General features: G+C 36.9%; 1 protein-coding gene across 4 annotated transcripts in view; it reads right to left on the reverse strand.

Moving 5' to 3' along the window:
• FMN1 (formin 1) overlaps positions 1-27,997 on the reverse strand; it is a 124,745-nt gene that overhangs the window by 60,112 nt on the left and 36,636 nt on the right. For 2 of the 4 annotated variants that reach the window (XM_060687456.2, XM_087875397.1), the window contains exons 4-5: positions 23,384-23,501; positions 6,949-7,010 (exon numbers count right to left, since the gene is read on the reverse strand). In XM_060687456.2, coding sequence (XP_060543439.2) covers positions 6,949-7,010; positions 23,384-23,501 — 180 coding nt within the window. Of the gene's footprint in view, positions 1-6,948; positions 7,011-23,383; positions 23,502-24,521; positions 26,864-27,997 lie in introns of those variants that run through there. The other 2 variants (XM_034417912.3, XM_060687457.2) reach the window with 2 other exon arrangements.

Genomic DNA, 27,997 nt, shown 5'->3' on the forward strand with positions numbered 1-27,997 from the left:
CAAGCAGAAGTGATGCTTTCTCTCCTCTAGCCATCCGGTAAATTGGTAAAAATGATTGAATTTCAAATAATAATAAATCACAAAGTAACTATTTTCTTCTTTCTATTACAAAGGGACACTGCTTAACTCCGCCCATATACCAAACTGATACCTTATGACATACTAGCTTCTTGTGAAGGACACTTATGTGTATGAAGGCCAATACCAGCTAAAGAACTGGCAGCCGTGATTTCATGTTGATGTTATAATAATTTATTAAACTTGCATGCTGTTCAACTCTCAACAATTCTGGACAGCTTCCAACAATCAATAAAGTTGAGCTATTAGAAATAATTTGGATTCTAATAATTTTGTGGCATCAAACCATGTTGCCTCCTGATAAACAACTGATAATAGCCAAGCTGGGATTCAATATCCTTCCATGTAAAACTTAATGAGTTACTTTACAGGGTGTTTTCAAATTGTGGATTATGAGTTGCCAGGGAATTATGGGGAAATAGGAAACATGATTGGAAATGGACCCTGCCATAGATCAGGAATAATGCCTGGAAGAAGAAAAAGGAAGCACCATTGAATTTTTTTGTGATTGCTGTCAGAACATGTTTTTCACTTAGCCCAGAGTTCTGAGTCAGCTCTGCATGCACAAGGCTCATGGCTTGTGCACCCACAGCTGGGTTGCTGTCAAAAATTATTCTTGCTCTACCTATGCAGCAGCTGCACAAGCAAGAAGCTAGCTTATCCAAGCAAAGCAGGGAGCAAAACCCAGAACACACAAATCTAATAAAGATTCCAGCTTAGCATTTCAACTTTCTCATGCTCTACCAGTTTGTCCAAGTAAAAGCCCAGGACAACTTCTGAGAGAGCTCTTGCCTTTCATACAAGCCAATGAAGTAAGCATTTTCTACAGCTGCTGTTCTAAACAGGAAATAATGATCCCAAATAAATGTGGACTGAACGAGAAATGATAGCAGTTGTTTCCAAAATAAAACTCAGATTGTGGGAATTTCAGCCTCTTTTCTGTCTTGCAAAACAGTTTAATTCTTTCAGTGTTGCTGTGCGTGTATCCCAAGTGGGACTATGCACATAGCTTCCAGATGCTAGCATCTTATTGTTGATCCAAACTGCTGGAAATCAACCTTGCAAAAGCCAAAGTTTTTATTTACCAGCTAGCATGTCAATCACCCCACATTTGGAAAATTGACAACTGCCCTATGAAGGCATTTAAATATCTACACATCTATTTCCAATCACCTTCTTCCTAGAAATTTACCAATTCAAAACTTTTTCAGTAATTAAGACACATAACCAATAGTGTATCTAATATCTAACCGTAAACAAATATTTTGAATATATTGAAATATAATACACTGATATGCATATTTTATAACAGACAGAGGAAGTTGGTGTTTTTAGAGCCCCCAATGAATTCACAAGGTTAGAAATTAGTTAGGGACTCTTAGCCTGAACTAACATTGTGTTATCATCCTAAGAGGCCCTTACTTAGAGTGTCTGGAATTTTGATCTGGTGTAACTCATCTCTTCTTTGGACACAGCTTTTCTTCTACTTTTAGTCCTAACAGTGGTAGATCTCTCACTTCTCCTAACAGCTTGTTCTGCCATTAGCAATATATTGCTTTAGCAGGTGGAAGTGACTCATGTCTCATCATGCCACCCTCCTATCACTGTCTAACAAGGCTTTGTGTTTTGCAAAGTAAATAAACAAATGGGTGTGCTTGAGTAACCAGACCTGAGCTGTAAAACATGATATAGCAACAAAATGCACATTTTTATAGCCCAATCCTACACATGTATATTTGAACGCAAATATTTGAACGCAAAAGTACACATATGTTTTATAGTACTTAATCTCAAATAAGTTTTACAGAAGGACTCAAATAAGTTTTACAGAAGGACATTTGGTAAAGTTTATTTCATAACAGAGCCTTGATGGCGCAGCAGACTAAAGTGCTGTTAAATAGCACCAGCTGCCTGCAATTACTGCGAGTTCAAATCTCACCAGGCTCAAGGTTGACTCAGCCTTCCATCCTTTCGAGGTAGGTAAAATGAGGACCCGGTTTGTGGGGGCAATAAGCTGACTTTGTATAAAAGAGAACACCGCTGGTGGGGGGGGGGGCGAAATCCCTACTAAGCAGGTATATACAAAAGTATGAAGGCTATTGCTTAACGCATTGTAAGCCGCCTTGAGTCTCCGGAGAAGGGCGGCATATAAATCAAACCAATAAATAAATAAATAGATAAATAAATAAATAACGAATCTGGTAGAAATATAAGGTGGCACAGTATTCTTTTGTATTCTATTATAGTTTGCCACCTCACTTTGACGCGTTACTTGCCCAAGGGCAATTTTCTGGTTGTAAGTCCTCAACTTACAACCATTTGTTTAGTGATCATTCAAAGTTACAATGACACTGTAAAAAGTGACCTATGATCAGTTCTCATACTTATGACCATTGCAGCATCTCCATGGTCACAGGATTAAAAATTGGGTGCTTGGCAACCACATGTGTTTAAAATGGTTACAGTATCTCTAGATCATGTGATTGCCATTTGCTACCTTCCCAACTGACTTTCAATAAGCAAAGTGAAAGTGGGGGGGGCAGATTCATTTAATGACCACATAGTTAATAACAATGGCAAATCAAATCATAAAATTGAGCATGACTCACTTAACAATCACCATACTCAGAAATGGATATTCTAATCCCAATTGTGGTTTTAAGTTAGACTAACTGTACTACGATATAAATTCAATACTTAGTTCTAACATTTATACAGGGTTTGAATTTTTGAATTTTAGGATCCTGACTTACCTTACTGTTAAATTTGAAGACTGCTTATAATAATAAATTAGTATTTATTAATCTAATATATTAATTTAAGTAAAGGTTAATTAGTATTAACTATTAACATTAAAATAAAAAGATATCTACTATAAAAACTGATAAGCATATGAAGATCTCACTCTCTGAGATGTTCCAGAAAATGCTGATTTGATTAATTAACAAAGAATTAAATTTGTAATTCTCTTAAAGAATTTAATGAAAGTGCACCCTAATTCTTAATCCATAGAATGTTATTTCTTTTCACCTTCTTTTGAAGAGGTCACTATGATAACTACCATATTTCTCCAAAAATAAGACCAATTTTTATATAAATTTTTGCTCCAAAAGACTCATTAGGATTTATTTTCTGGTTAGGTCTTAGTTTCGGGGAAATATGTACTAAATGCGTCCATCTGGCTGACAATCTTAACTGGGACTTATTTTTGGGGTAGGGCTTATATTACGAGCATCCTGAAAAATCATGCAAGGGCTTATTTTCTGGTTGGGTCTTATTTTTAGGGAAATACGGTAACACTCAGCTTTGCTTTGCAATTTATTTATTTATTTATTTATTTGATTTGATTTCTATACCGCCTTACTCCCGAAGGACTCAGGGCGGTGCACAGCCAAACAATACATACATACATACATACATACATACATACATACATACATACATACATACAAAATTTAAAAAGTAGAATTAAAATCAAATTAAATAGTTTTAGCACAGACAAATTAAAACCCCAATCAATTTAAAACCAATTTTAAAATTTGAATATATAAAATACTAAAAAATATTAAAAATTAAAAATCTTTTATAAAAGAGGGAGAAAATTAGGCCAGGCCCGCCTGGTGAAATAAAAAGGTCTTTAGAGCGCGGCGGAAGGTGCGCAGGTCCGGGATCCTCCGTATCTCCAGGGGGAGCTCGTTCCAGATAGTAGATGCCCCCACAGAGAAGGCTCTCCCCCTGGGGGCCGCCAGTCAGCATTGTTTGGTCGATGGCACCCGGAGGAGCCCCTCTCTATGGGAGCGTACCGGCCGGTGGGAGGCTATTGGTGGTAGTAGGCGGTCCCGCAAGTACCCAGGTCCTGAGCCATGGAGCGCTTTAAAGGTGGTAACCAAAACCTTGAAGCGCACCCGGAAGACCACCGGGAGCCAGTGCAGCTCGCGCAGAAGGGGTGTTACATGGGAACACCATGTCGCTCCCATTACCACCCGCGCGGCTGCACTCTGCGCCAGTTGGAGCCTCCGGGTGCTCCTCAAGGGGAGCCCCATGTAGAGAGCGTTACAATAGTCCAGGCGGGAGGTGACGAGGGCATGAGTGACCATGCGTAAAGAGTCCCAATCCAGAAAGGGATGCAACTAGCGGATCAGGCAAACCTGATGAAAAATCCTCCCGGTCACGGCCGTCAACTGCTCTTCTAAAGACAGCCGAGAATCCAGGAGGACGCCCAAGTTGCGCGCCCTCTCCGTGGGGGCCAATGATTCGCCCCCAATAGTCAGTGATGGCACCAACTGACTATATCGGGATGTCGGAAACCACAGCCACTTGGTCTTGGATGGGTTGAGCCTGAGCCTATTCCTCTCCATTCAGATCCGCACGGCCTCCAGGCACCAGGACAATTTTTTATAATACGAGCAATTAGTTGCTTAGCGCATTGTAAGCCGCCCTGAGTCTCCGGAGAAGGGCGGCATATAAATCAAAAATAAAATAAAAATAAATAAAAATAGTTGCTCGTATTATACGAGCAATTAGTTGCTCATATTCAATAAAGAAAATTCATTTGAGTATTTGTACTTAAGTTCTGAATTTTCCACTCCATCAGCATGCAAAATTATAGCCAGAGGCCTGGACATTCTACAAAATCTTAATATTTCTAAGATAGGAGAAAACAGGAAGCAACTAACCTTGTAACATTTTTTTTCTCTACCAGGAAAAGAAAGAGATGCTTAACTGACCTCTAGTGGATATTTTTTTTTAAATGCATTTTTATAAGATTTGGTTGTATGTAACAGACAAGGAACCCCGTCATCCTCCAGATGTTGTTGGAATGATCTTCCATCAGAAGATCATTCTGATGGAAGCCAACATAGTCATAGGTTAGTAATGATGAGGACTGATCCAACACCATCTGGAGAACCATAAGGTCCCAACCATTTTGCTTTAAATGTCTCAAAGGATGAAAGAGTTGACCTTCCCAAGTTTGCATTACCCAGAAATTGAGAAATGCATTGTCCTCCCCCCACCTGCTCCCCAATCAGTGGGGTGAAACAATATAGACCCAGGTGGTTTTGGATTCACAACACAATTGACACGAGGTATATCAAATAGGTATACTGGATGCTACATTTTACAGTATAGTCCAATGGAAATATTTAACTACAATTAGAAGAATGATATTATCAACAAAGACTATAAAAAAGCTTATGTACGCATCAGGTACCCTGGATATAAATGCAATACACAATGGCACATGCTTCTGTTTTTCATTTAACTTACTCTTGTGTTGGGAATACTTACTAATGAAGGAAAATAGAATAATAAAAGTATTACTTTTTGTAAATGAGATTATTTATTCTATATCCTTTTCTTTTCAGATCAGACAGATGTGTGGGTTTCTGAAGCAGGGCTATCTTAATGCATGGGCCTGATGGGCACTTGCCCGTGGGCCTCACGAGCATAGGGGCCCCATACTAATCTGTGCATGTTAACCCTTCAATGCACCTTGTCTATCATATAAATACAGCAACATATTTATTACATTTTACTGCATTTTTAAAAAATTAATACTAACAAGCATTAATAGAAATTAACACTGATTTTTTACCCTTAGATGATGAGAAAAGCCCACATGTTTTTAATGTTTCAACACCAATTTTGTTGGAAGTGCCAATAAAATAAATACAATTTTATCAACCATTTACATTTTTATTCCTGTGAGTAGTTGTTATAGGGGTCCCAGTACACTGTTTTGCCCGGGGCCCATAATGCTGTGAAGACGGCCCTGTTCTGAAGCAATGGATCAGTTTAACTAGATATACTGTTACCAAATAACACAAAAACTGAAGGTTCTTACATAACAGACATTAAATCGTTGTTCCTGAAAACCCAATTGCAGTAAATAGCTAACCACTGGCATTCATTGGCATCCTTCAGTCTCAAAAGACTATGGTATCGGGCTCTGGAAAGAGGTCCTAAAACAGCATCTAGTGTGACTAAAAAGGCCAATTTGAGAGTGGCAATCCCTTCCACACTGAGGGCAGATACATTCTGTCCCCTGCCCAGCTCCCAGATTTTGCTGGTTCCGGGACTGCCTCTTTGTCTCAGCCTGCCGAACAGGTGTCTCTTCGAATTGGAGAAGGCCATGTTGTGTCTTTAGCCTCCAAGCTGAACGATCGGTGGTCAAGGTTTCCCAGTTGTTAATGTCCATTCCCAGGGCCTTTAGGTGCCTCTTGCAGATATCTTTATATCACAGCTGTGGTCTCCCTCTGAGGCGCCTTCCCTGCACTAATTCTCCATACAGGAGATCTTTTGGAATCCGACCATCAGCCATTCTCACGACATGCCCAAGCCAGCGTAGACGTCGCTGTTTCAATAGTGTATACACGCTAGAAATTCCAGCACGTTCCAAGACTGCGCTATTTGGAACTTTGTCCTGCCAGATGATGCATCGGAGACAGCGCATATGAAAGGTGTTCAACTTTCTCTCCTGCCATGTGTAGCTAACTAAATAAATGCAAATAGCAAACCAAAGAAATGCAAATATATTAACCTAAAAGTCATATTTTTCCTAATCTTTAAATACCAGGATGGTTCCTTTAAGATAAATGAAGTCAACAGTTCAGCATGAATGATAGGACAAGATTGATTTATATTATCCTGTGGTGTCTCTAACAGTTAACAATGCTTGGCATTCACAGAGGTCTACTATGTCTCTAAGGAAGTGTTATTTGAGACTGTTTAAAATTCTGACAATATTTGAAGATGAAAAATATTTTCAATACAAAAGATGCCTAATAAGAACTTTCAACAAATTTATATAACATTTCGACAGTGGAAGAGGAAATATTTTTATAGAAATAAATACCCAAGTATACTTACTTTTAGTTTCTCAATTTCATCCTTATGTTCCCTTTTTAACTGCAAAATCACAGAATGGTACTCTATAAAAAGTGAAATAATATGTCAGACCAATGTTACAAAGGTTCCTGAGATGCCAGCACAAATATCGAAGGAGCTACCATATCTGATATCATGCAGTTTTTCCTGGCTGCAATGCACTAAACGATAAAGTGGAAACTATAAAATATATTGAAGCACAAGTTGCTTACATTTTGCCAAAATAAATTGTTTTGCTTTTCACTTTGTATTAATGGCTATTAGGGTAATATTTTTATTTATATTTTATTGCTGTTCAATTAGGTAATAACAAAAAATAGCAAAACACAAACATTGTAGTGATGGTGTTACATACATTTTCAAAAAGAAGAAAAAGTAAAGGTTTTGTAAGAAAACAGTTAAAAATGACAAAAAAAGAGAGAGAAAAGTATATGTCATGGCTTCTAGGGTAATACTGGTATAAGCATTTTTATCTTTTCCATAACTATGTCTAGAAAGTAAGCAAAAAATGAATATATGGGTTAGCATGTAGTATCATTAGTAGAACTTAGTGGAATGGTATCTCTATGTGCTGGGTTACTGAGACACTTATAAAGGTATTCAGAAAAGCTACTTCAAATAGAGCAGTGTTTCTCAACCTTGGAAGCTTGAAGATGGGTGGACTTCAACTCCCAGAATCCCCCAGCCAGCAGCGCTGGCTGGGGGATTCTGGGAGTTGAAGTCCACCCATCTTCAAGCTTCCAAGGTTGAGAAACACTGAAATAGAGTATCTTAAGAATGCAGACAGGCACTGAATGACTCCAACTCTGTTCCGACCTCCCACAAAGCTTAGTCTCAAGTCAGCACAATGTGTGGACTCTTGTGGATGAGCAGATGAATATTGTGGTTAGTGAGTGACTGATTCTTTAGTGCTCACGCACTTCCTGACTTAGGAATTCTTAAAAATAATCCAGAAAATGTATCAGAGCTGAAACATAGGAAGAGGGAGGAGTTATGTATATATATTTACAACGTTAGCAACGTTCTATGTTATTACTACATTGCTACTGTAATGATATTTTAGTAATAGAACAGTCTGCTGTTCTGCTGTATATTGTACAAACAAAACTAAACAATGGTTTGTAAAACACAAAAAGGCAATATGGAATGGAAAGTGTTTTGATATATAATACATTCTATAACTCCTAACCTGTAGTAGGGGAATTAGAAAACGTATCTTATGAAAAGAAAAACTTAAGATGATATTAGGATGGTGAAAGAAATGGGAGAAAAAGAACGTAAGTGACCGTTAATCTATACACACCAGGGGTGGGTTCTATTTACCTTTACTACCAGTTCACAACGGGGCCACACGCACACGCTCATTTTACTTGCTCACGCGCTCTTCTGCACATGCGCAGAAACATTTTCATGACATCAGGGTCAGTGGGAGGAGCCTCCCGCTGGTTTTACTACCAGCAGGAGGCCCCTCTGGTTCTACTATAGAACCGATGCGAACTGGGGGCAACCCACCACTGATACACACATATGATAATCAAAACATACTTATGAAATAATGCACATGGAATTGTCTCTTGGTGACCATCTGAGATATTCTATCATAACCTTGATAGCTATATATGAAGGTCCCACTTTCTCACTTCGATAACTCAGAAACACTCTAAAATAGCATTTCCCTAAATATAGCTATTAACTTTAATAAATTGGTTGCTATTTAATCTAAATTCAATATACTTATTCGATAAATTATATTGGAGTCATAGTGGCTAGATTACTGAAAGACCTACCAATAATAAATAAAAATTCACAGCAAATTCAATTAAATAAGGTAAAATTGTGTACAGTACAAAATTGTGTACTAGTATTCCCACATCAAATGATCATAGACAAAATAGAATTAGACAAAACTGCCATAGTTTCTCTAAAGAAAATAAAACTATGAAGCATGTGTGTATGTATGTATGTGTGTGTGTGTGTGTGTGTGTGTGTGTGTATGTATATTTATATTGTTAAAGAAGAACAATAAACATTTTGTTATCCCAAGTACTAATAAATCTTATCATTTCCTCCTCAGTCTTATTTAAGAAAGGTGTATTCTTCCTTCTCTGTCAAAGTTTGTACATATTGTCATAAATTCATGTTGACCTAAAGGAACTTTTTTTTCTACAACTGGCTTTTATCCAAGTGAAGAATATATTTCTATGAGATTAATATGAACTTGTGATACAAAAGTGAAATTCGACATCTTCTGTCTCTTGAATATCATGTCTATTACTATGCATAAGAGGCTGGATCTTGAGGTGCCTTCTTCATGAACGGAGGGCTATTAAAATTTATAGATAGAACTGTGATCCAGAAGTCAATATGATTGTGGAAATGATAGATTTGAACTGACTTCCTCTCCACTTGCCATCATGTCCTAAAGTTGGCTACTGGAAAGTCAAATCAGTTTCCTAGACATTGTTGTAGAGTTGACTAAGATTTTGTTGAAAAAAAAAAGTACAACTCCCTCCACAAAATGAAACGAAACAAAACAAAACAAAAAACAAAACAAAACATCACTTCCTGATTATAAGCTAAATGTAACTTCAAATACCCTGAAATTTCTTCTTTTCTTCTTCTCTCATGTATAGTTCTTATATTAAACTACATATATTAGGTGAGTAGCCAAATTAAATATATCCAAGAGTGAAAAAATAAATCTATGCCCATTGCAGTAATGAACTGCTGATATCTACTGTTTATTTCAATTAGATTTTTTTTTCTCACAAAAGGGCAAAGAAAAAAACTTTAAGCAATCTGTTACATCTTATTGACATCAAAGACACACCCTCTTTTGTTAATTTATTTTTTACTTAAAAATAATAACTTGGACACAAATTTTTTATCTAGCAGGCCTATTATTGTCCTAGATCAATTAAATATGGTTTTATACAATTCATATACATGGCCCTCACATCAGATAGACATTGCCTTTATGTAACATCAGCTTGGCGCAGACAAAACCAATGGATTATATCTTCTATCAACCCAGTTGTGTCTCCTTAAGAGATATCAAGTGAGCTAAAGAGTAAAATTAAAAAAAAAATAGCCTTAATATGTTTTTTATGGTAATTAAATTGAAACAATTAGTCATTCTCTTATACAAAGTGCTTCTATTTCAATCCAACAGACCAGCATGAAAGCTGAAATGTAAGATAAAAGCAAGGGACACCAAGAACATTGAACTGCTGCTAAAAGTGTTGGATTTAAGACTCTATCAGCAACTGATAGAATTGGACAACTGAATACCAGGTCATACAAAACTTTCTGGCCATATTAGTAAGGTTACTGTAAGGTTACTGGACTGGAAAGATGTCCTAGAACCGTGATGGCGAACTTATGGCACGTGTGCCACAGGTGGCACGCAGAGCCATATCTGTGGGCATGCGAGCGTTGCCCTAGCTCAGCTCTAGCGCACATGCGCATGCCGGCCAGCTGATTTTTGGGCCTTCTGGGCCCACCGGAAGTCAGGAAACGGGGCGTTTCTGGCCTCCAGGGGGGGTGGGGGGAATCCATTTTTGCCCTCCCCAGGCTCCAAGAAAGCCTCTGGCGAAAAACGGGCCTACTGGGCCCACCAGTAATCTTTTTGCTGTCGCGTGCCAAAAGCTGGGGGAGTGCAGGAGGTGGAGGCTCACGCGCACATGCGCGGGGCACAGGGGGCATTGAATTATGGGTGCATGCACATGATCCCCCCACACTCCCCCCGCTTTTGGCACGTGACGGCAAAAAAGTTAGCCATCACTGTCCTAGAAGAATGCTGCACTAATTGCAATTTGGGCAAAAATAAATAAATAAATAAATAAATTAGAAAAAGCACAGATTGAGCTTCTGCTGTTGCTTGTGCCATTAAGAAACTGAGAAGGCACCAATGTTCAAGTGGTTGGTCCAGAAGGTACTTGGATGAGGGATTGATTCAAGAGCTGAGGCTACTTGTGATGACAGTTCTCCAAATGCCATTATGCCAATCAAAAGAAACGCTCATGAGTTTGTTTAATTGGCTGAGTTAGAATTTAAGCCGATTTTATTGCTGGCAATTCTGCTGAAAGTGCATACTCATTTTAGATCTTTATAAGATGTAAATATTGGAGAGAATCCTTTAGAAATAAAATTGTGTTATAGGACAAAAATACCTTTTTTAATCTGATTTAAGATGAAGACTAATATTTGTTTTTAGATAAGACAGCAGAAGCTCAGTATTTGTTGCACATTAAATAACAGCTAAGCTCAGATGATAAACAAGAAACTGTGCGGATATATTTGCCTTTGATAAGTATATTATTCAGGATTATTACATTTAAAGCAGGCTGGAAATATTCATGAGAAATCCTTCAAAACAAGTACTTCAATCCTTCTTGTAAATTAGATTAACAGAAGAGAAGACAGATCAGGGCATTATATTATAAACCAATCTATATATAGGCAAGGATTGGCTGCAGGATTCTGTAAAGAAACATGAGGATTACAGTACAGAACCTCACTGAAAAATCTGTTTTACAGCAATTTTGGAAATGAGAACCGCAATTTCATAGTGCGGTATACCTTACAGATGTTCAAAAGTTTATAGAGTTGTTATTATTAAATCTTGACTGACTTAATTAAGAACTTATGATCTGGATTTTGAATTTTGCCAACACGGTTACCATTATGGTTATGCTTCATAGCTGTATGAAGAAGGAAATGGGATTTCATTGTCAGTCCTTTTATCATTTTGAGCACCTCTATACAGTAAAACCTCCTCCTCAGGGGAACCAGATAAAGCAGAGTTCTTCTTCCACCTCCCTAAGAGCTTCACTGGTGGAGGGCAGAGCTAGAAGAGGAACTCCTTCCACAACACACAGCTGTTAAAACAAAGGAAGTGGCTCTTTACAACAAGGGTGGGGAACCTTTTGGGACCCACAGGCTGCCAGTACTTGCTTGCTTCTTAGAATTACTCCTCATAATTTCATCAGGATCTCAAGGCAGGACACAAAGTCACTTTCCGTGAGATGGGTGGCCAGACAACTCTGATTAATAAATAAAATAAATAGTGCTCTTTCCTACCACAACAACCTTGTGAAGGATGTTGAACTGAGAGAGAATGATTGCCCAAAAGTCACTCATTGAGGTTTCATGACTTTGGGTGAAGTTGAGACTGGATCTCCCTAGTATTAGTCAAACACCCTAGCTCACACATCATAGTAGTGCGGAAAGCTGCAACAGTGGCTCTACACAGGCATTTTCACCATATTTACCTGTAAACACACAAGCTGACACACCCTCCTGTGATATCAGTGTAGCCGAGGCTGCTAGATTGAGGAGGTGAAACCTGCTCGTCCACCCGCTTGTCTGTTTCCTCCTCACTTACCAGCACTGAAAACTGCTAATTTTGGAGAAAGCCCAGCAGCCATAAAGTCATCAGTACAGCAAGTATTAAGAAGTCTTGTAGGAAAGTACTAATATCTACAGCATGCAATGCTCAAAGCTTAGTACTGAAAGAAGTCCGTGTTGCTGGGCCTTGAAAAAATAAGTAGTTTTTTAAACATAGACAGCAGGGGCAGCCAATGCAACACTTGGAAGTAGGGGATGAACAGAGAGAGACTGAGAACATTTCTCAATATGTCTTTGTTTTGAAGGTACAGTGCTATCCTTTTATAAAATGTTTCCATTTACCACAGTTACTCTGCCTTACCACAGATTCTAAGTAAAATACTGTATTTGGAGAGGCAAAAACATCTGAAGAGGCCTTCTTTCTTTATTTTCTATTTATATAGCCAGACTTTTCACCAAAGTAATCCTAGCTGGTGAATAAAATATAAAATTCACAACAATATTAATAAACAAAAAAATGTAATACAAAAGAAATGGCATCTAGAAGCAGACATCACCTTAAAAGAAAATAATGAACTGGACCTCCCTAACCACCAGTAACCACACAAATATTTATAATAATACAAGCTTAAAAAATTTATAGACCTAGGAACTTTTTTCTTAGGGAGAAAATCAAATGAAAAAACAATTTTTAACAGAAAAAGTGGTGGCAAGGGTAAAGTTTTAAAATATTTTCTCATTTCAGTTTACCGTATTTTCCGGCATATAAGACGACTGGGCGTATAAGACGACCCCCAACTTTTCCTGTTAAAATATAGGGTTTGGGCTATACTCGCCATATAAGACTGCCCCTCTTCCAATGTACACCAAATAAAAATTAAAAAACATCAACTGGCTCACCTACAATGTAAAAGCAGCTGTGCTAGACCCAAAATGGCCCCTGTAACAAGCAGGAACCTCACACAGCCACAAAAAGCCCCCCCAAAAAACTTTCACACTCTAAACACACACAACACAACACAACTGGCTCACCCACAATGTAAAAGCAGCTGTGCTAGACCCAAAATGGCCCCTGCAACAAGCAGGAACCTCACACAGCCACAAAAAGTCCCAAAAACCAACTTTCACACTTTACACACACAAAATTCCACATACAGCTTTGTGAGATTTTGTGTGTTTGTGTAGTTGGAGTGAAACACTACAGAAACACACTAAATCTCAGAAAGCTGCACAAATATTGTTTTATTTTATTTTATTTTTATTTTTATATGAAAGCTAAATTTAAAACTTCCTGAACTTTAAATGACTAGGTCTAAAAAAGAACAACTAAAACAACCCCAATTGACTATTTTTTTAAAGCTCCCAAAGGGGAAAAAAACTTACCCAATAGAACAGGGGACTCCAACCTTGGCAACTTTAAGACTTGTAGACTTCAACTCCCAGAATTCCTCAGCCAGCTTTGCTTTGCTGGCTGAGGAATTCTGGGAGTTGAAGTCCACAACTAACTCCTTGCTTGATTGCAGGCAGGGAGTTGCTTGCGTTGCCTGAATAGATTCAGGCAAGCAAGCGTTGCGACTAGCAGCTGAGGTAAGCAAGCTTTTACATGGCTCTGGCCATCCCAGCTGAGTTGCAGGGAACTCAGCTGGGATGGGATCGACCGTCAGAGCTGGGACCGTCAGAGCCATGGTTCTGGCGATCCCAGCTGAGTTGCAGGGAACTCAGCTGGGATCGTCAGAGCTGGGATCGTCAGAGTAAAAGGGAAAAAACTTTTTTCCTTTTACGTGGTTTCTGGCGATCCCAGCTGAGTTGCAGGGAACTCAGCTGGGATTGCCAGAGCTGGGATCGCCAGAGCTGGGATCGCCAGAGCCATTTAAGGCTCGTCAGAGCCTTTCGGGCTGGTCTGCCTGATTACAGGAGAACTACACCCGGCGTATAAGACGACCCCCGACTTTTGAGAAGATTTTCATGTGTTAAAAAGTCGTCTTATACGCCGGAAAATACGGTAATTTTCACATTTATCTTCATATTGAAGATGTTAGATATATTTTCAATATTCTTCAAGTTTCTGATTTAGCCACTAGATGTCAGTAGTTTATGCTTTGTTAAAATCGAACTGCATGGTTAAAAACATTGAAGTGAATTATTTCTATTAAAGCTTTGATAAAATTTTGCTTTGCAAATCAACAAAGGTGCATCAACAAAGGTGAACTGTGCATGGTACAATGCCCAACATTTTGGAACATTTTTTTTCTTCTAACAAATGCAAAAGGCTTAAGTGAGTCAGAATACAGGCATAGAAAAGATCGATTTAGGAATACTTTAAATGTATTTGAATAAATCATTTGCAACTTTGAAGGCAGTAAAAAGTCTGACAGAAGAGAAGGTGGCCAACTACTATCACTCATGACACAAGCATCATGTTACAACAACTCAAAGTAGTAATTACTGACAGAGAATACAAATGATATGTTGAAAGTGATGGGAAAACTAACTACAACACAACACATAGTTACTGTAACCAGAATATATTGATTTATCATTTAATCCAGGCAATTGAAAATGCTTCCAACTGTTCTAGAATTAGCAATCCTAGCATTCTAGATTAATCTGTGATGTATACAATTTGTGATTATCTTTAGAACTATTGAGTATGAGCAAAAAAAAAAAAGTGGTCATGGTAAATTCAGTATCATTTCCAGAACAGACGCTTCAATATATACATAAAATGTAGACCAACAACAGACAGACTCTTTACACAAATGTAAACATTTTAAGAAACGTTGGTAGAATGATTGCACCTTACTCTCCCAAACTATGCATTCTAGTATCAAGTAACTATAATGCAGCAAACAGGTCAATAAAAAGGTTATAAAAACTCTGTCATATTAGGACTTCATAAAATCAAGAAAAGGAAAAGTAGATTGAAAAATAAATATTTTGGTTTTCATGGTGGCAGTTGAATGATTTTCCACTGGAAGTGCATCCAACGGTACTGTACTGAATCAGATTTTTGTAAAATAAAACTCATATTTTCAATTTTGTAATGTACTGATGATATTGTGACCATAGTTGTATCCTAGTTCTGTCTCACAGTTACATGTCATCTTTGCATACATCAAAATCCCAGGTTCAATCTCTCTAATATGCTGTATAAGATTCTCAGGTAGAAAGGCTGAGGAATCCATTCTGACTGCATCTTCAAAACTACAGCTTCTGTAACCTAGAAAATATTAATTTATCTGGATTACACTAACAGATTAATGTTCCATGTCTCCTACATATTTTCCAATTAAATATTATTACATTCTGTGTTCTTATATATTCCTCAATGAAACACAGTATTTTAGTTCTGAAATATATTTCCAAGAAGCAACGTGAACCTCTGGAAAATACTTTAAGAGCTATAGAGAAGGCTTTTATTTGTCAACTGATACATATATTTAGAACAGAACAGAGTAACAGACTTGGAAGGGACCTTAGAGATGTTCTATTCCAACCCCCTGCTCAGATAGGAAACCCTATACTATTTCAGATAAATGGTTGTCCAATCTCTTCTTAAAAACCTTCAGTGTTGGAGCATTCACAACTTCTGGAGGCAAGTTGTTCCACTGATTAATTGTTCTAACTTTCTCCTTAGTTCTAGGTTGCTTCTCTCCTTGATTACTTTTCATCCATTGCTTCTTGTCCTACCCTCTGGTGTTTTGGAGAATAGCTTCGCTCCCTCCTCTTTGTGGCAGCCCCTGAGATATTGGAACACTGCTATCATGTCATCCCTAGTCCTTCTTTTTATTAAACAAGATATACCCAATTCCAGAAACTGTTCTCTCTCTCTCTCTCTCTCTCTCCCTCCCTCCCTACCTCCCTCCCTCCCACCCTCCCTGTCCCTCTCCTATCTATTCATTCATTTATGTCAAGGTCTCCTTTGAGTCAAGCATATCCATTATTGGATCACATCCTGGACATAAACTGTTTCAACTCCTACCCTCAAAATGACGCTATATAGCACTGAACACCAGAACAACTAGACACAAGAACACTTTTTCCCGAACGCCATCACTCTGCTAAACAAATAATTCCCTAAACTGTAAACCTGTTTTCTAAGTCTGCACTAGCATTAATCTTCTCATCATTCCTATCTCCCATCACCTCCCACTTATGACTGTATGACTGTAACCTTGTTGCTTGTATCCTTACAATTTATATTGACTGTTTGCTAATATGATTTGATTGCTTATTTCTACCCTATGACTATCATTAAGTGTTGTACCTTATGATTCTTGATGAACGTATCTTTTCTTTTATGTACACTGTGTGTTCATAATTTATGTTCCTTGTGTGTCCATTCACACTTGGCCAATAAAGAAGTCTATATGCTATATAATACAGAAATTGTTTCCTGTTGCCTTCTAGATGAATTTACAACTTCCCTGTCTAGATTATAGCTCTGGTATTTTCTCATAGTTTCTCATCCAAACACTAACCAGAGCTGACCTTATTTCCCCTCCAAGTCCAAATAACCCTAGGTATGCCATATTAAGTCCATATAAACTTTCTAAAAATCAACACCAGCCACTGAATTGGCATAGGTTCAATTAAATTAAAAGGTTTCAAACAACTACACATACTTGCAAATAGCAATGGAACTCTGCACTTCCAACAGTCTAAAGCAGTATTTCTCAAACTCAGCAAGTGGAATTCATTGCTGGCTGGGGAATTCTGGGAGTTGAAATCCATGCATCTTAAACTTGCTGAGGTTGAGAAACACTGCTTTAAAGTTTCTAATCTGTCTTCTACATACACTATTAATATACAATATTAATAACAATCAGGAACAAAAGTAGTCAGATGATGGAAACTTTCTGAAATTAAAAATTGCTGGAGACCAGTGTCTCAACAAGCCAATACAACAAAAGCAAAACAAGGTTCACAACAAAAACAAATAATAACTAAGGTGCAGTTACTGGCAGTTGGGCATAGTTCAATGATTTTTAGTATTGGAGATTGTGGAAGTTCAAGGTTTGGTAAATTTGGCACTTTGCTATTCCAGTTTAATTTTTTAAAGATTACAAAAACAATTCAGGCAACATGTTATTCCTATAGATACTGAACTTTTCATAAAAAAAATACAGGAAGATAATTTTGCATAAATGCAAATCAGTCAAAATAAACCTTTTCCTGAGTTTCTACTTAGTTTATCTGTAAATGCTCAACCATATTTACATTCACATGATATCTATGAAGCACTTGCTCCCTTGTCCATACACAGCACATTCATGCCTATTCATTTATCATATAGACAACACTAATTAGGCCCCATAAATAATCCCTCTTTTTATTTTGGTAAATATGTGGCTGCCTCATGACTTAGAGAAAAATTAATCCACTGCCAGATCACTTGATAAAACTGAGTAGTTATTCTGCTGTAAGGCCAAACATTCAAAATTAGAGTCCAGCAAATAATTACGCCCAACTGGCAAACATTGAAGAAAGTTAAATAGACATGCCTTTGGTATGCTTCACACTCCCATTTCCCATCTTAAACAAAGGAATGATAATAATGGAGTGTTTACTTTGTGTCATACAACATAGTTCCCTGTTAAAGAGTCATTTCAGATACAAACATTATTTGAATTATAGGATGTGCCGTAACCACCCATATCCCTTTTATTCTTTTAATAAGATTCACTTATATTTTATTTTATATTTAGTACAAACCATTATTGATCACTGCATCCAACTAGAACATAATTGTCCACATGGGTTTTATAAATACAATTTATAAAGCGATACACAAGATTGGTTTGCCATTCAGCATGGAGGATATGCATACGGACAGCAGATTATAGTTCAGATATATTGTTATTGCTACTTCAGTTCATGACATCATCTAAATTAATTCTGGATCTTCTCATAGAATATTCACAAAGGTTTATAACAGGATGTACACATGTAAATTCTATGCCTTCTTTTAGATTACTCTTAAAAATAGTAAAATAAAGAACTGAAAATCTTATTTAGAAAAAGACAATTGTTCCAGAACTATATCACAAAAGGGTTCGCTAGCTTTTGTTTATCATTTGAGTGGTTTCTTGAGTTAAAAAAAAAGGACTTTCAGCATTGTATGGATTTAATTATAAAAGGTAGTATATTTGTTACATACAGTATTTGACAATGAAGGATATTCAAATAATATTGTATAGGTTATATAAATAAGTAAATTAAATTTAATGGAACCTGTTTGACAGAAATCTTTTTCCAAAGTAAGCAGTTTACAGACTATAAATTTAAATTGACATTGTAACACATATAGTACAATTATTTAGTACTATTTTGCAATTCAGTGTTTCCCAAAATGGCCTCACCAACAGCTTCCATATCCCCAAGTCAATGCACCAATTGGCTTGACTGGGATTTGGTATCCAGTATCCCTAAGAGTACCATATTGAGAAAAAATATGGTTAAATTAATGCACCATCTGATTCAATTCTCTTTAGAAGGATTTTATTTTTCTCAGCTAAAACATAATTTCCAAAAATAGTAAAAGAATGAAGATTTTTACAATTTTACTCAGGAATGTACAAAAATCTGCAGATTAATAAACAATGGGCAAGTCTTCAAAACCTTCCATTTGTCATGAAAAAAGGAAAACTAAACTTGTGAGTTTGTGACTTGAAATCACTCAAAATGCCAGATCACCTATCACTCGAACCCAAAACAGGTTATTGTAATTAAAACATATTGTTAGATACTGTAACCCAGTTAATATTACAACTGAAATCTGCTTTTTTATGACAAATACTATTATTTTCAATTTTCAGTTAAGGTACTTTGGTTTTGTTTTCATTCACAACCTTACTTCTTTTTCTCACACTAAATTAAAAATAGTATTTATAGCTTCACAGTCTGTTGCCATGGAAATTGAGGTGCCATAGAAACAGCATGACTTTGCTGCAGGATTAAATAACTGTAAAAGGCGATGAAATGGAAATGAAACATATAAACTTACCAGAAAATGCTAGTTAAAATGAAAAACATAAAATAAATTATGTCTTACTGTGATTATTTCCAACACTGTCAGCTAATCAAAGTTCTCTTTTTATACTACTTGTATCAGAAAAAAATTCAAATTACTGCCATTGTTCAGAGTGGGAAGACAGAAAGCCATTTTAGTAAATAATTAGATACACAGTACCTCAGTACAATTGAAATGCACAGCATCATTTTGAGCATAGTACATTGTCAGAGCCACAAGCAATGGTTGTAATATGAAATATAATACTTACATATTGACAAATAATATAACGAAGAACCTCTCTTTTTTGCCTCTATACTATTTTTATATAAATATTTTAAGGATGCAATTTTCTCTTTCCATAAGCAGAAAAATAACTATTTGAGGTGGTACATAAATGTTTCCGTCTAGAGAGTACAAATTTATGACCAGACAGTACTGAATTAGAGCAGTTAATCTGATAAATGCTCAATCCCTATGCCCTTTTTTATTTTGTAGTGAGGAAAGACACGTTTGATAAGAATGTGGGTTTTCCCTTAAAATGATGATGTTTTTTGCTGTAGATTTAATGAGCACTTAATTCACCATATTAGAATGCTCTGTAGCTTGATATAGTTTCCACATATTAACCTTTGATAGTCCTCTAAGCCAGTGGTCCCCAACCTTTTTATCGCCGCGGCCCGCTGAGCGCGCGCAGGGGTGGGGGCACGGCCCAGGAGCTTTTGCGCACGGCCCATTGCGCACGGCCCAGGAGCTTTTGCGCACGGCCCAGGAGCCTTTGCGCTGCAGCGTTCATGTCCCCCGGCCGCTGCGCGGCCCGGTGCCAGGTACTCCATGGCCCGGCACCGGTCCACGGACCGGGGGTTGGGGACCACTGCTCTAAGCCATCTAATGCTCCTAATTCTTCTTTTATATTTTTTTAGATTGTTTGTTTATATTTGCATTTGTAACTATAATCCATATCTATATAGTTTGTATCTATCTATCTAGAATAGAATAGAATTATTTACTGGCCAGTGTGATTGGACACATGAGGAATTTGCCTTGGTGCATACACTCTCAGTTACATATTTCCTTTTCACTCAATCACATGGTGAATAAGCATGCAATTGTTAAAGCTTAGGTGTGTGCAAAACTTATTTGGTATAATAATTATTGCACAGCAACAGCAAGTAATGACCCTAATAATATTATACCTACTGTCTCATTAAATTCCAATTTTCTAAATTTCTAATGATTTTTACATAGTTTTTTACAATAAAAAGGGAAAGTTGCTCTTCAATCAAGCTTTCCAAAATATATGGTCATGTCTGTAATTTCTTTGCGCAGAACAGACGGGTCAGGAATCTCTTCTCTGAGATTTTTAAAAAACTCTAGTTCAGAAAGCTGGCTGGGAAACGCTGGGTGTTGAAGTCCACACATCTTAAAGTTGCCAAGGTCAAGAAGTTAGGGTTAGGATAATAGGCATATAGTATAAATCAAATATTGGATTAGATTCAAAATCTGCCTGAGTGGATATCCATGGAATTCAAAGGTGAGGTCCACTGGCAGAAGAGATGGCACAGCAATTTTGTTGATATTCCCCTACCCTGTAAATCTAGTGGACAATTCTCCCTAGTGGACAATCATTTAAATATGAGCCAGCAGTGTCCTGTAGCTGCCAAAATAGCCAACACAGTCCTAGGCTGCTTAAGAGAAGGATAGAATCAAGATCACATGAAATGTTAGCACCACTTTATAATGCTTTGATAAGAGCACAATAGGAATATTTCATCCAGTTTTGGTCACCACGATATAAAAAAGGTGTTGAGACTCTAGAAAGAGTGCAGAGAAGAGCAACAAAAATAATTAGGGGACTGGAGGCTAAATCAGATGAAGAACAGTTGCAGGAATTGGGTATGTCTAGTTCAATAAAAAGAAAGATTAGTGGTAACATGATAGCAGTGTTCCAACATCTAAGGGGCTGTCACAAATAAGAGGGAGTCAACATATTCTCCAAAGGAATAGATGGAAACTACTCAAGAAGAAAGTCAACCTAGAACTAAGGAGAAATTTCCTGACAGTTATAACAATTAATCAATGGAACAACTTGCCTCCAGAAATTGTGGGTGCTCCAACACTGGAGGGTTTTAAGAAGAGATTAGATAATCATTTGTCTGAAATGGTACAGGGTTTCTGGCTTGAGCAGGGGGTTGGACTAGAAGACCTCCAAGGTTCCTTCCAACTCTGTTATTCTGTTCTGTAAACCTCACCATGCTCCCATAATCAGCTAAATATGTCCATGATTATTTGCAATAGTGGGAGAAGTTGAAAAAGGGTATTAATGAATGTTTCCTTTTTTACTGATGAAAATATCCTGAGCAGATGTCAACCAAGGAAATGATCCTATTTTCAGAAAAGGAGCTGGATTCAGCTCGGTGCTTATACTGTTATGTAAGTAGAATGTTCTGTGACAGCTATAGCCTGGGAGAATTCTCTAGAAGTCATTATAGCACAAAAATCAGCTAATGATTTTGATTGTGTCATTTAGGATTAAAAGTTCACCTGGAAGCCAACCTAAATTCCCTCATTAGGAGGGAAATGGCTGATTCAAAAGTGACTGTAAATAAGTTGCTAACATTTTAGGCTCAAAACGATGAATAGCTGTGATGAGAATCTGCATGTGTTAGATAAGTAATAATATTTCAAGTCTTTGGAACACTGTGTCCACCCAGAGCAGCCCACATTATAAGGTATTAGCCCTTCGCTGACGATCAGTGGATTAAGACATCATGAATAATTTTTTTCCTTTCTTACTGAAGTGTGACTAATTCTGGCATTTCTCAAACTAGATGAGAATCTTTGAGTGCAGCCCCATGCATTCTAAACTCTCTTCTTTTGTTAAATGTTCAGCGAACAGTGAAAATGCCATTTAGAGCACATTCTATATAATCAAAACTTTTCCCCAAGGGAGTGTGACAGTGTTTCTTTTTCCTAGCCCAATCCAACAGTTGTTTGGGGGGGGGGAGTCAAAGCTGTTTCCCAGGATGCTATGGATTCCTTCTGAGAGTCTCAGTCACATCATCATGATTCTTAAAGTTTGGGGTTATAGTTTGAAAAAGATTTCCTTAAAAAGTATCCTCATATATATCACATTTAAGGAGGATTGCTCAGAAACTCTAATATATACGTGACATATCATAAAGCTATTAACTCCTAATTTTAGAACCTTGCAAATATACGTTTTAATGCTTTCTGTGTTACGTTCCTATGTCTTTCATTATGTTTCACTTGTCATGGACCATGATAACGTTTTATATAGGTTACCATCAACATGTGAAATTAGGCATTTTATAGAATGTCTAGGAATTCTATAGAATGTCAAAGCTGGGATGTCAAAGTATGAAATGCTTAATATTTCATTTCCTAGGCATTCTATGCTTTGCCAAAAGGCAAACCACCAAAGTATAAAACATTTCTGCTAAAATGCCATTCTAGCCTTCCTTGTTGCAACAATGCTGGTCTTTTTCCTCTTGATTTATTTTTTCAGTAAGAAAGTTCTGCACTTTATTTTGCATTTCTTCTTTCATTTTTATCTATGTCTTTTCAATAAAGAGGGGTTAACCACACCTCCGGGTGTTTCACTGCGCACTGAAGACCCTGTTGTTCTGCCAGGCAGGGCTATCAACATAATAATTTTAAATTGGGGTATTTTAAATTTTTGGGGTTTTAAATCGGCCAAATCTATTTAATTATTTTAATTTTTAATCATTGTTGTGTCCTGTGTTTTTAAATTGGCTGTACACCGCCCTGAGTCCTTTGGGAGAAGGGTGGTATAGAAATAAAATAATAATAATAATAATAATAATAATAATAATTATTATTATAATTATAATTATTATTATTAGCATTGTAATAAGGAACAGAACTATTTGGCCTCAAAATCATTTACTTATGTCAACCTTTGAAACTGTAGCCCGGAAATGATATAATAACTTTTGTTTTCAAGCACATTGTGTAAACATTCATGTAAGAAATCTATCATTACTAATTCTATGTATCCCTGTTTTCAGTTACCTGCTTCTGTATATTTTAAGCCTATTTTCTCTTCTTCATCCTTTGCTTTGGGTGGGGGCCAGACAGTCTGGAGTCTTCCTGGAGTCTTGTCATCCTGTTCTGAAGGAATTACATCAGCCTGATAAAACAAAACAAAACCACAGAAAAATGTATTATAAAAAATGTATTACAATATTCAACATTAACTTTATAAATTATTGTAAATACACTTTTTTTCTTCTTTTCCTATTTTTATTTTGCAGTACTTTTAACTTGAAGAGGAGGAATAAAAATGAAAGCTTGCACATATTTGGGGACTTTTTATGTGGTTCAGGTAGAATTTAATCATATTATATTTTTTTACTAGTGGATCATCTTCTGCATTTTTCCCTCTTTGTATAAGGTATCACAGTAACTTAACACTCCATGTAAGCTTGTTATCTTTATATACATTTCAAACATGGGATTACCAACTATAGAAAATGATAGACAACACACAATGGCACAAGATTAAATTGACAGTGTCAAACTAGATGAATGTCCAGGTTGTTAACACCCATGGTGTTAATTTGTGTAGCATAATAATCATCAATTTACATTACCCTGTAGGTTTATTTTTAAAGATAAAAGTGTAACATATATCATGATCCTGGTTTAAATCTCTTGGACAAAAGCAAAATGTTAATGCATTAGATATAAACAAATTATTTTAAAATGTTTTTACCAGGAGTATTTGCCTACCAATATGTTGACTAATTGTTGATTTGTTTAAAAACAAATTAAAATAATGAGTAAGTCACAAATCTATAAATTATAGGGAAATAAGCCTCTCAATTGTCACCTCTCTCTCTCTAAATGAAATATAATCTGACAATTCATCCATACAAGATTTTGCCTATTAATTTATAATCTATATTTGCATAATGTACATTGCTATTTTATACAATATTGTTTTTATGCACAACTTTTATCAAGATAATCTAGTACTGTGCTGAGAAAAATAAAATGGGGGGCAGCCTCAGTTTGGTGGTACATTTTCTGCATTAGAAGTTACTGTCATTATTTTAATTCTTCCCACTCAAGAAACCTAAATATCAAAAACTCCAGGCTTTTGCAACTATATTCTAAATGTAGCACACAAGAGAATCAATCAACCTACTGGTTTTGTTTCTGTGGCTGCATCACCGGATTTTGGTTTAGATCTCTCAAATATTGCCATCAAAGTTTCCTTTTCATGTTTCATTTTGCGTTTTATTGCTTCTAATTCTGAAGTGTCAGCAGTTGTCTCTTTTTTGGGAGGACGTGTAAATAAAGCTTTAAATGCATCCAGTGCAGATTCTGCAGGACTTGGTTTCATTTCTTCACTTGGATCCGTTCTCACATAAGATTTCCTTTCTTGGACCTCTCCAGATGCTAGTACTACGTCATCAATACTTTTCTCCTCAGTTTTAGGCCCTAACAACTGAGAAAGCTGTTCTAGAAAGGTAGGAGAACCTTTCGGCTCTGATATTTTCTTCTTGGTTACCGGCTCAGGTGCAAGATTTGACTTCTTAACGGGCTGTCTTAGTTTGAGCATAGCTAGATCACTGTCTTTCTGTTTGATTTCGGTGATAGTTTCCTCTGGATCTGCAGACAACCCTTTCTTTCGAACACGTAATCCACTAAAGAAGGCTGGGAGCTGAAAGGACTTTTCACTCAAAGCTGGTTTTGTAGGAGAATCAGCGCTGCAGTTACTTGAAAGAGATCCCTGCTCTTCTTCAGCTTCCTGAATATCTTTTGCTGTAGCAATTGAACCAATAGGTTCCTTGATTGGTGTTCTAACCTTTGAACTTGAATACATTTCTGGTATTGTATCCTCCATTTCTTTTGACGGCCATTTGCAACTTGGTAGAATTGGCTCTGTGTTATCCCCTGCTATAGTACTACCCATTTCTGTATATAGTTCTGTGTCTTCTTTATTTTGATAATTATCTTCCAATGATACAGCACAATTTAACACAGGGTAGTTTGTTACATTTCCATGTGAGTCTACATCTGTAGCCTCATTGTCTAATTCTGTGTCACTTGTATGAGCCAAAGTACCCTGAACAAGAATGGAATCCTTATAATCTTGTTTGCTGAATTCACACAAAGGAGAGTGGCTAGAATAGGAATCGGAGAGGGATGGCTCCTTCTGCTCCCTTTGCTGTGTTTCCAAGTCTCTTGTCCCATAAACATCAGCCTGATGATCATCTGAGACAAAAGCATAGTCTATAGAGGTATTATCTATGCTGTCATTATCTTCAGAATCAACAAAGTTTCCAGCATAAATTCTGCACACATTTGAAGCACCAGTAATGGTTTCTGCAGGGTCATTTGAAGCCCAATCATCCATTCCTGAGACCGCCTTCAAAACAAATATGTCTCTTGTGTCAGCTTCTGGAACAGCCTGAACATTACTTTCCTCCTGCACCGTTTCTGGAAGCAGATCAGCTGTATTTAGATCAGCTTCTTCATTTACTATGTTCTTCTCATCCTCTTTGTCTACATGGCTATCAATATCCCCATTGACATTATGAACTCCTTTTAAAACCACTTGCTGATTTGAAGTTCCTGGTTCTAATTTATCTCTAAATCCAAACAGTGCTTTCATAGAAAATTTAGTTAAGAAAGCATGGCTTGCTTCAGTCTCTTTCTCCTTCCCTGGATTAGGCAGTTTACTGCAATCACTATTTTTTTCCATGTTGGGCAAATCAAAACACACATATATTCCTGGAACAAGAACTAGTTATGTCTATATAATTGCTTCCAAGAAATGTTTTTTTCATTCAGTAAGTAAATTGAATCATTATGGAGGGAAGCTGTTTCTCAAAATCATACACTGTTTTTCCTACAACATAGTGGTACGAAATACAAATCCCTGCCAACGCTTACAACTTTAGTACAGAAGAAATAGGAAGATTTCACTCATTTTGCATGCCACGTTTTCTCAGCAGCAACACTTTTTACACAAAAGGCTTTTTTTTTTTTTTGTCAAGGCAAATCTGCAAACTAATCGACTGAACGCACAAGGCACAGTTTGGTGAATTCCAAAGCTTTTTACTTTCTAGAAAATAGAGTTAAAGGTTAGTACTGAACAACTGGTACTTGCAGTTTGCTATTTCCTTATGCCGGCTCAGGAGTCACAAAAAGCTGTCAGCAGAAAATTTCAGAAAGATCCCCACTGTGGTCAAAAGCTGCTTTAGCAAAATCTTCAGAGCGGCTACGTATCAGAAATTGTGGAAAATCTTGATGGATTGGAATTTATTTGAAGTTCTTTGCTAAAACATGCCTTGTCTTCTGGAGAATTCCAAATGTTGAAGAGTGGAAGTTAACTGACTGTACTGCCCTTGAAGCTGAATAATAATAATAAAAAGAAAACACTCTTCCGCTTTTGGTGCAGGTTTGGTCTGGAATGTAGCTTGCAGCGAGTGAACATCAACTAAGAGGACTGGTTTCATATTACCGTGTTTCAAACTCTGCAAACTGTGGCCCACAAACAGGTACTAATCAGCCAGTTTCACCACACCCACGGATTAGAAGTTATATGGGAGGGCAAAGTAAACAGAGAGAATATTCATTAACTCTGAGAGAACAGGACATTTGGAAATATGTATTTCCGCTGTCTTTTCAAATGTACACATGGGGATTTGCATATATACTTTATACACACAATTATTTGAATTCTGAATACCTCTGCAGTTAAGGACTTGTGATCGATCTTATTTATTCATTTTATGAAAGAAAGCATCCTGAACAGGTAGTGTTGCTGGCATAAAATTTAATAGTGTAAAGTGGGTCAAGGAGCAGCAGGTTTTCAGCTTACTTGCTTAACATTTATCAGTAATTTTTCCCCCCCCTAAAATATAAAATTTATTGGATGAATTACCATGTTTCCTTGAAAATAAGACCCTGTCTTATATGTTTTTGAACCCAGAAATAAGTGCTTGGCCTTATTGCCATGCGCTCAAAAGCCCAATTGGGGTTATTATCAGGGGATGTCTTATTTTGGGGAAAACAGGGTACATTGGAGGCATGCATTGGCTTTTGAAAACCAGACAAGGCCAAAGCAAAAAGAAATATTAATTTAGTTTAAATGGAAATAGAATAATTAATAGAAGCTAAGATAATTCTTTAATATAATAATCCATACATTCGATCACATTAGAAATTAGTGACAGGGCTGCTTAAGGAACTTCACCCACAGCTTTTGGTGGCTGCAAAAACCTTGAAGGTTTTTAAAATATAGTTTTATACATTTTGTCTATTCCATTAGGTGCATAAGTGCACAAACGTGCCTACCGTCCCTGTCCTAATGTCCCTTTTTATTCGTATCCATTTCATGTATTCATAATCATGTTCATACTTTTATCTGTATTCTTATATATGCTTGACAAAAATAAATAAAATAAAATAAAATAAAATAAAATAAATTAGGTGTAATATTAAATCCCTTCATTCCTTCCCTCTTCAATATCTGTTTATGGGACATAGTGTACCCTTGAGAATGGAGAAGGGCACAGTTTCCTTACATGAGGAGAGAAACCTCCAATTCTGCAGGAAGAAAGAAAGCCTTTTTGTCAATCCTATAAGATAGGCCCGGCTAAGAAACCAATG

Source organism: Pantherophis guttatus, chromosome 1 (assembly GCF_059756535.1).
Source record: "Pantherophis guttatus breed Tessera chromosome 1, ASM5975653v1, whole genome shotgun sequence".
Taxonomy (NCBI): Eukaryota; Metazoa; Chordata; class Lepidosauria; order Squamata; family Colubridae; genus Pantherophis; species Pantherophis guttatus.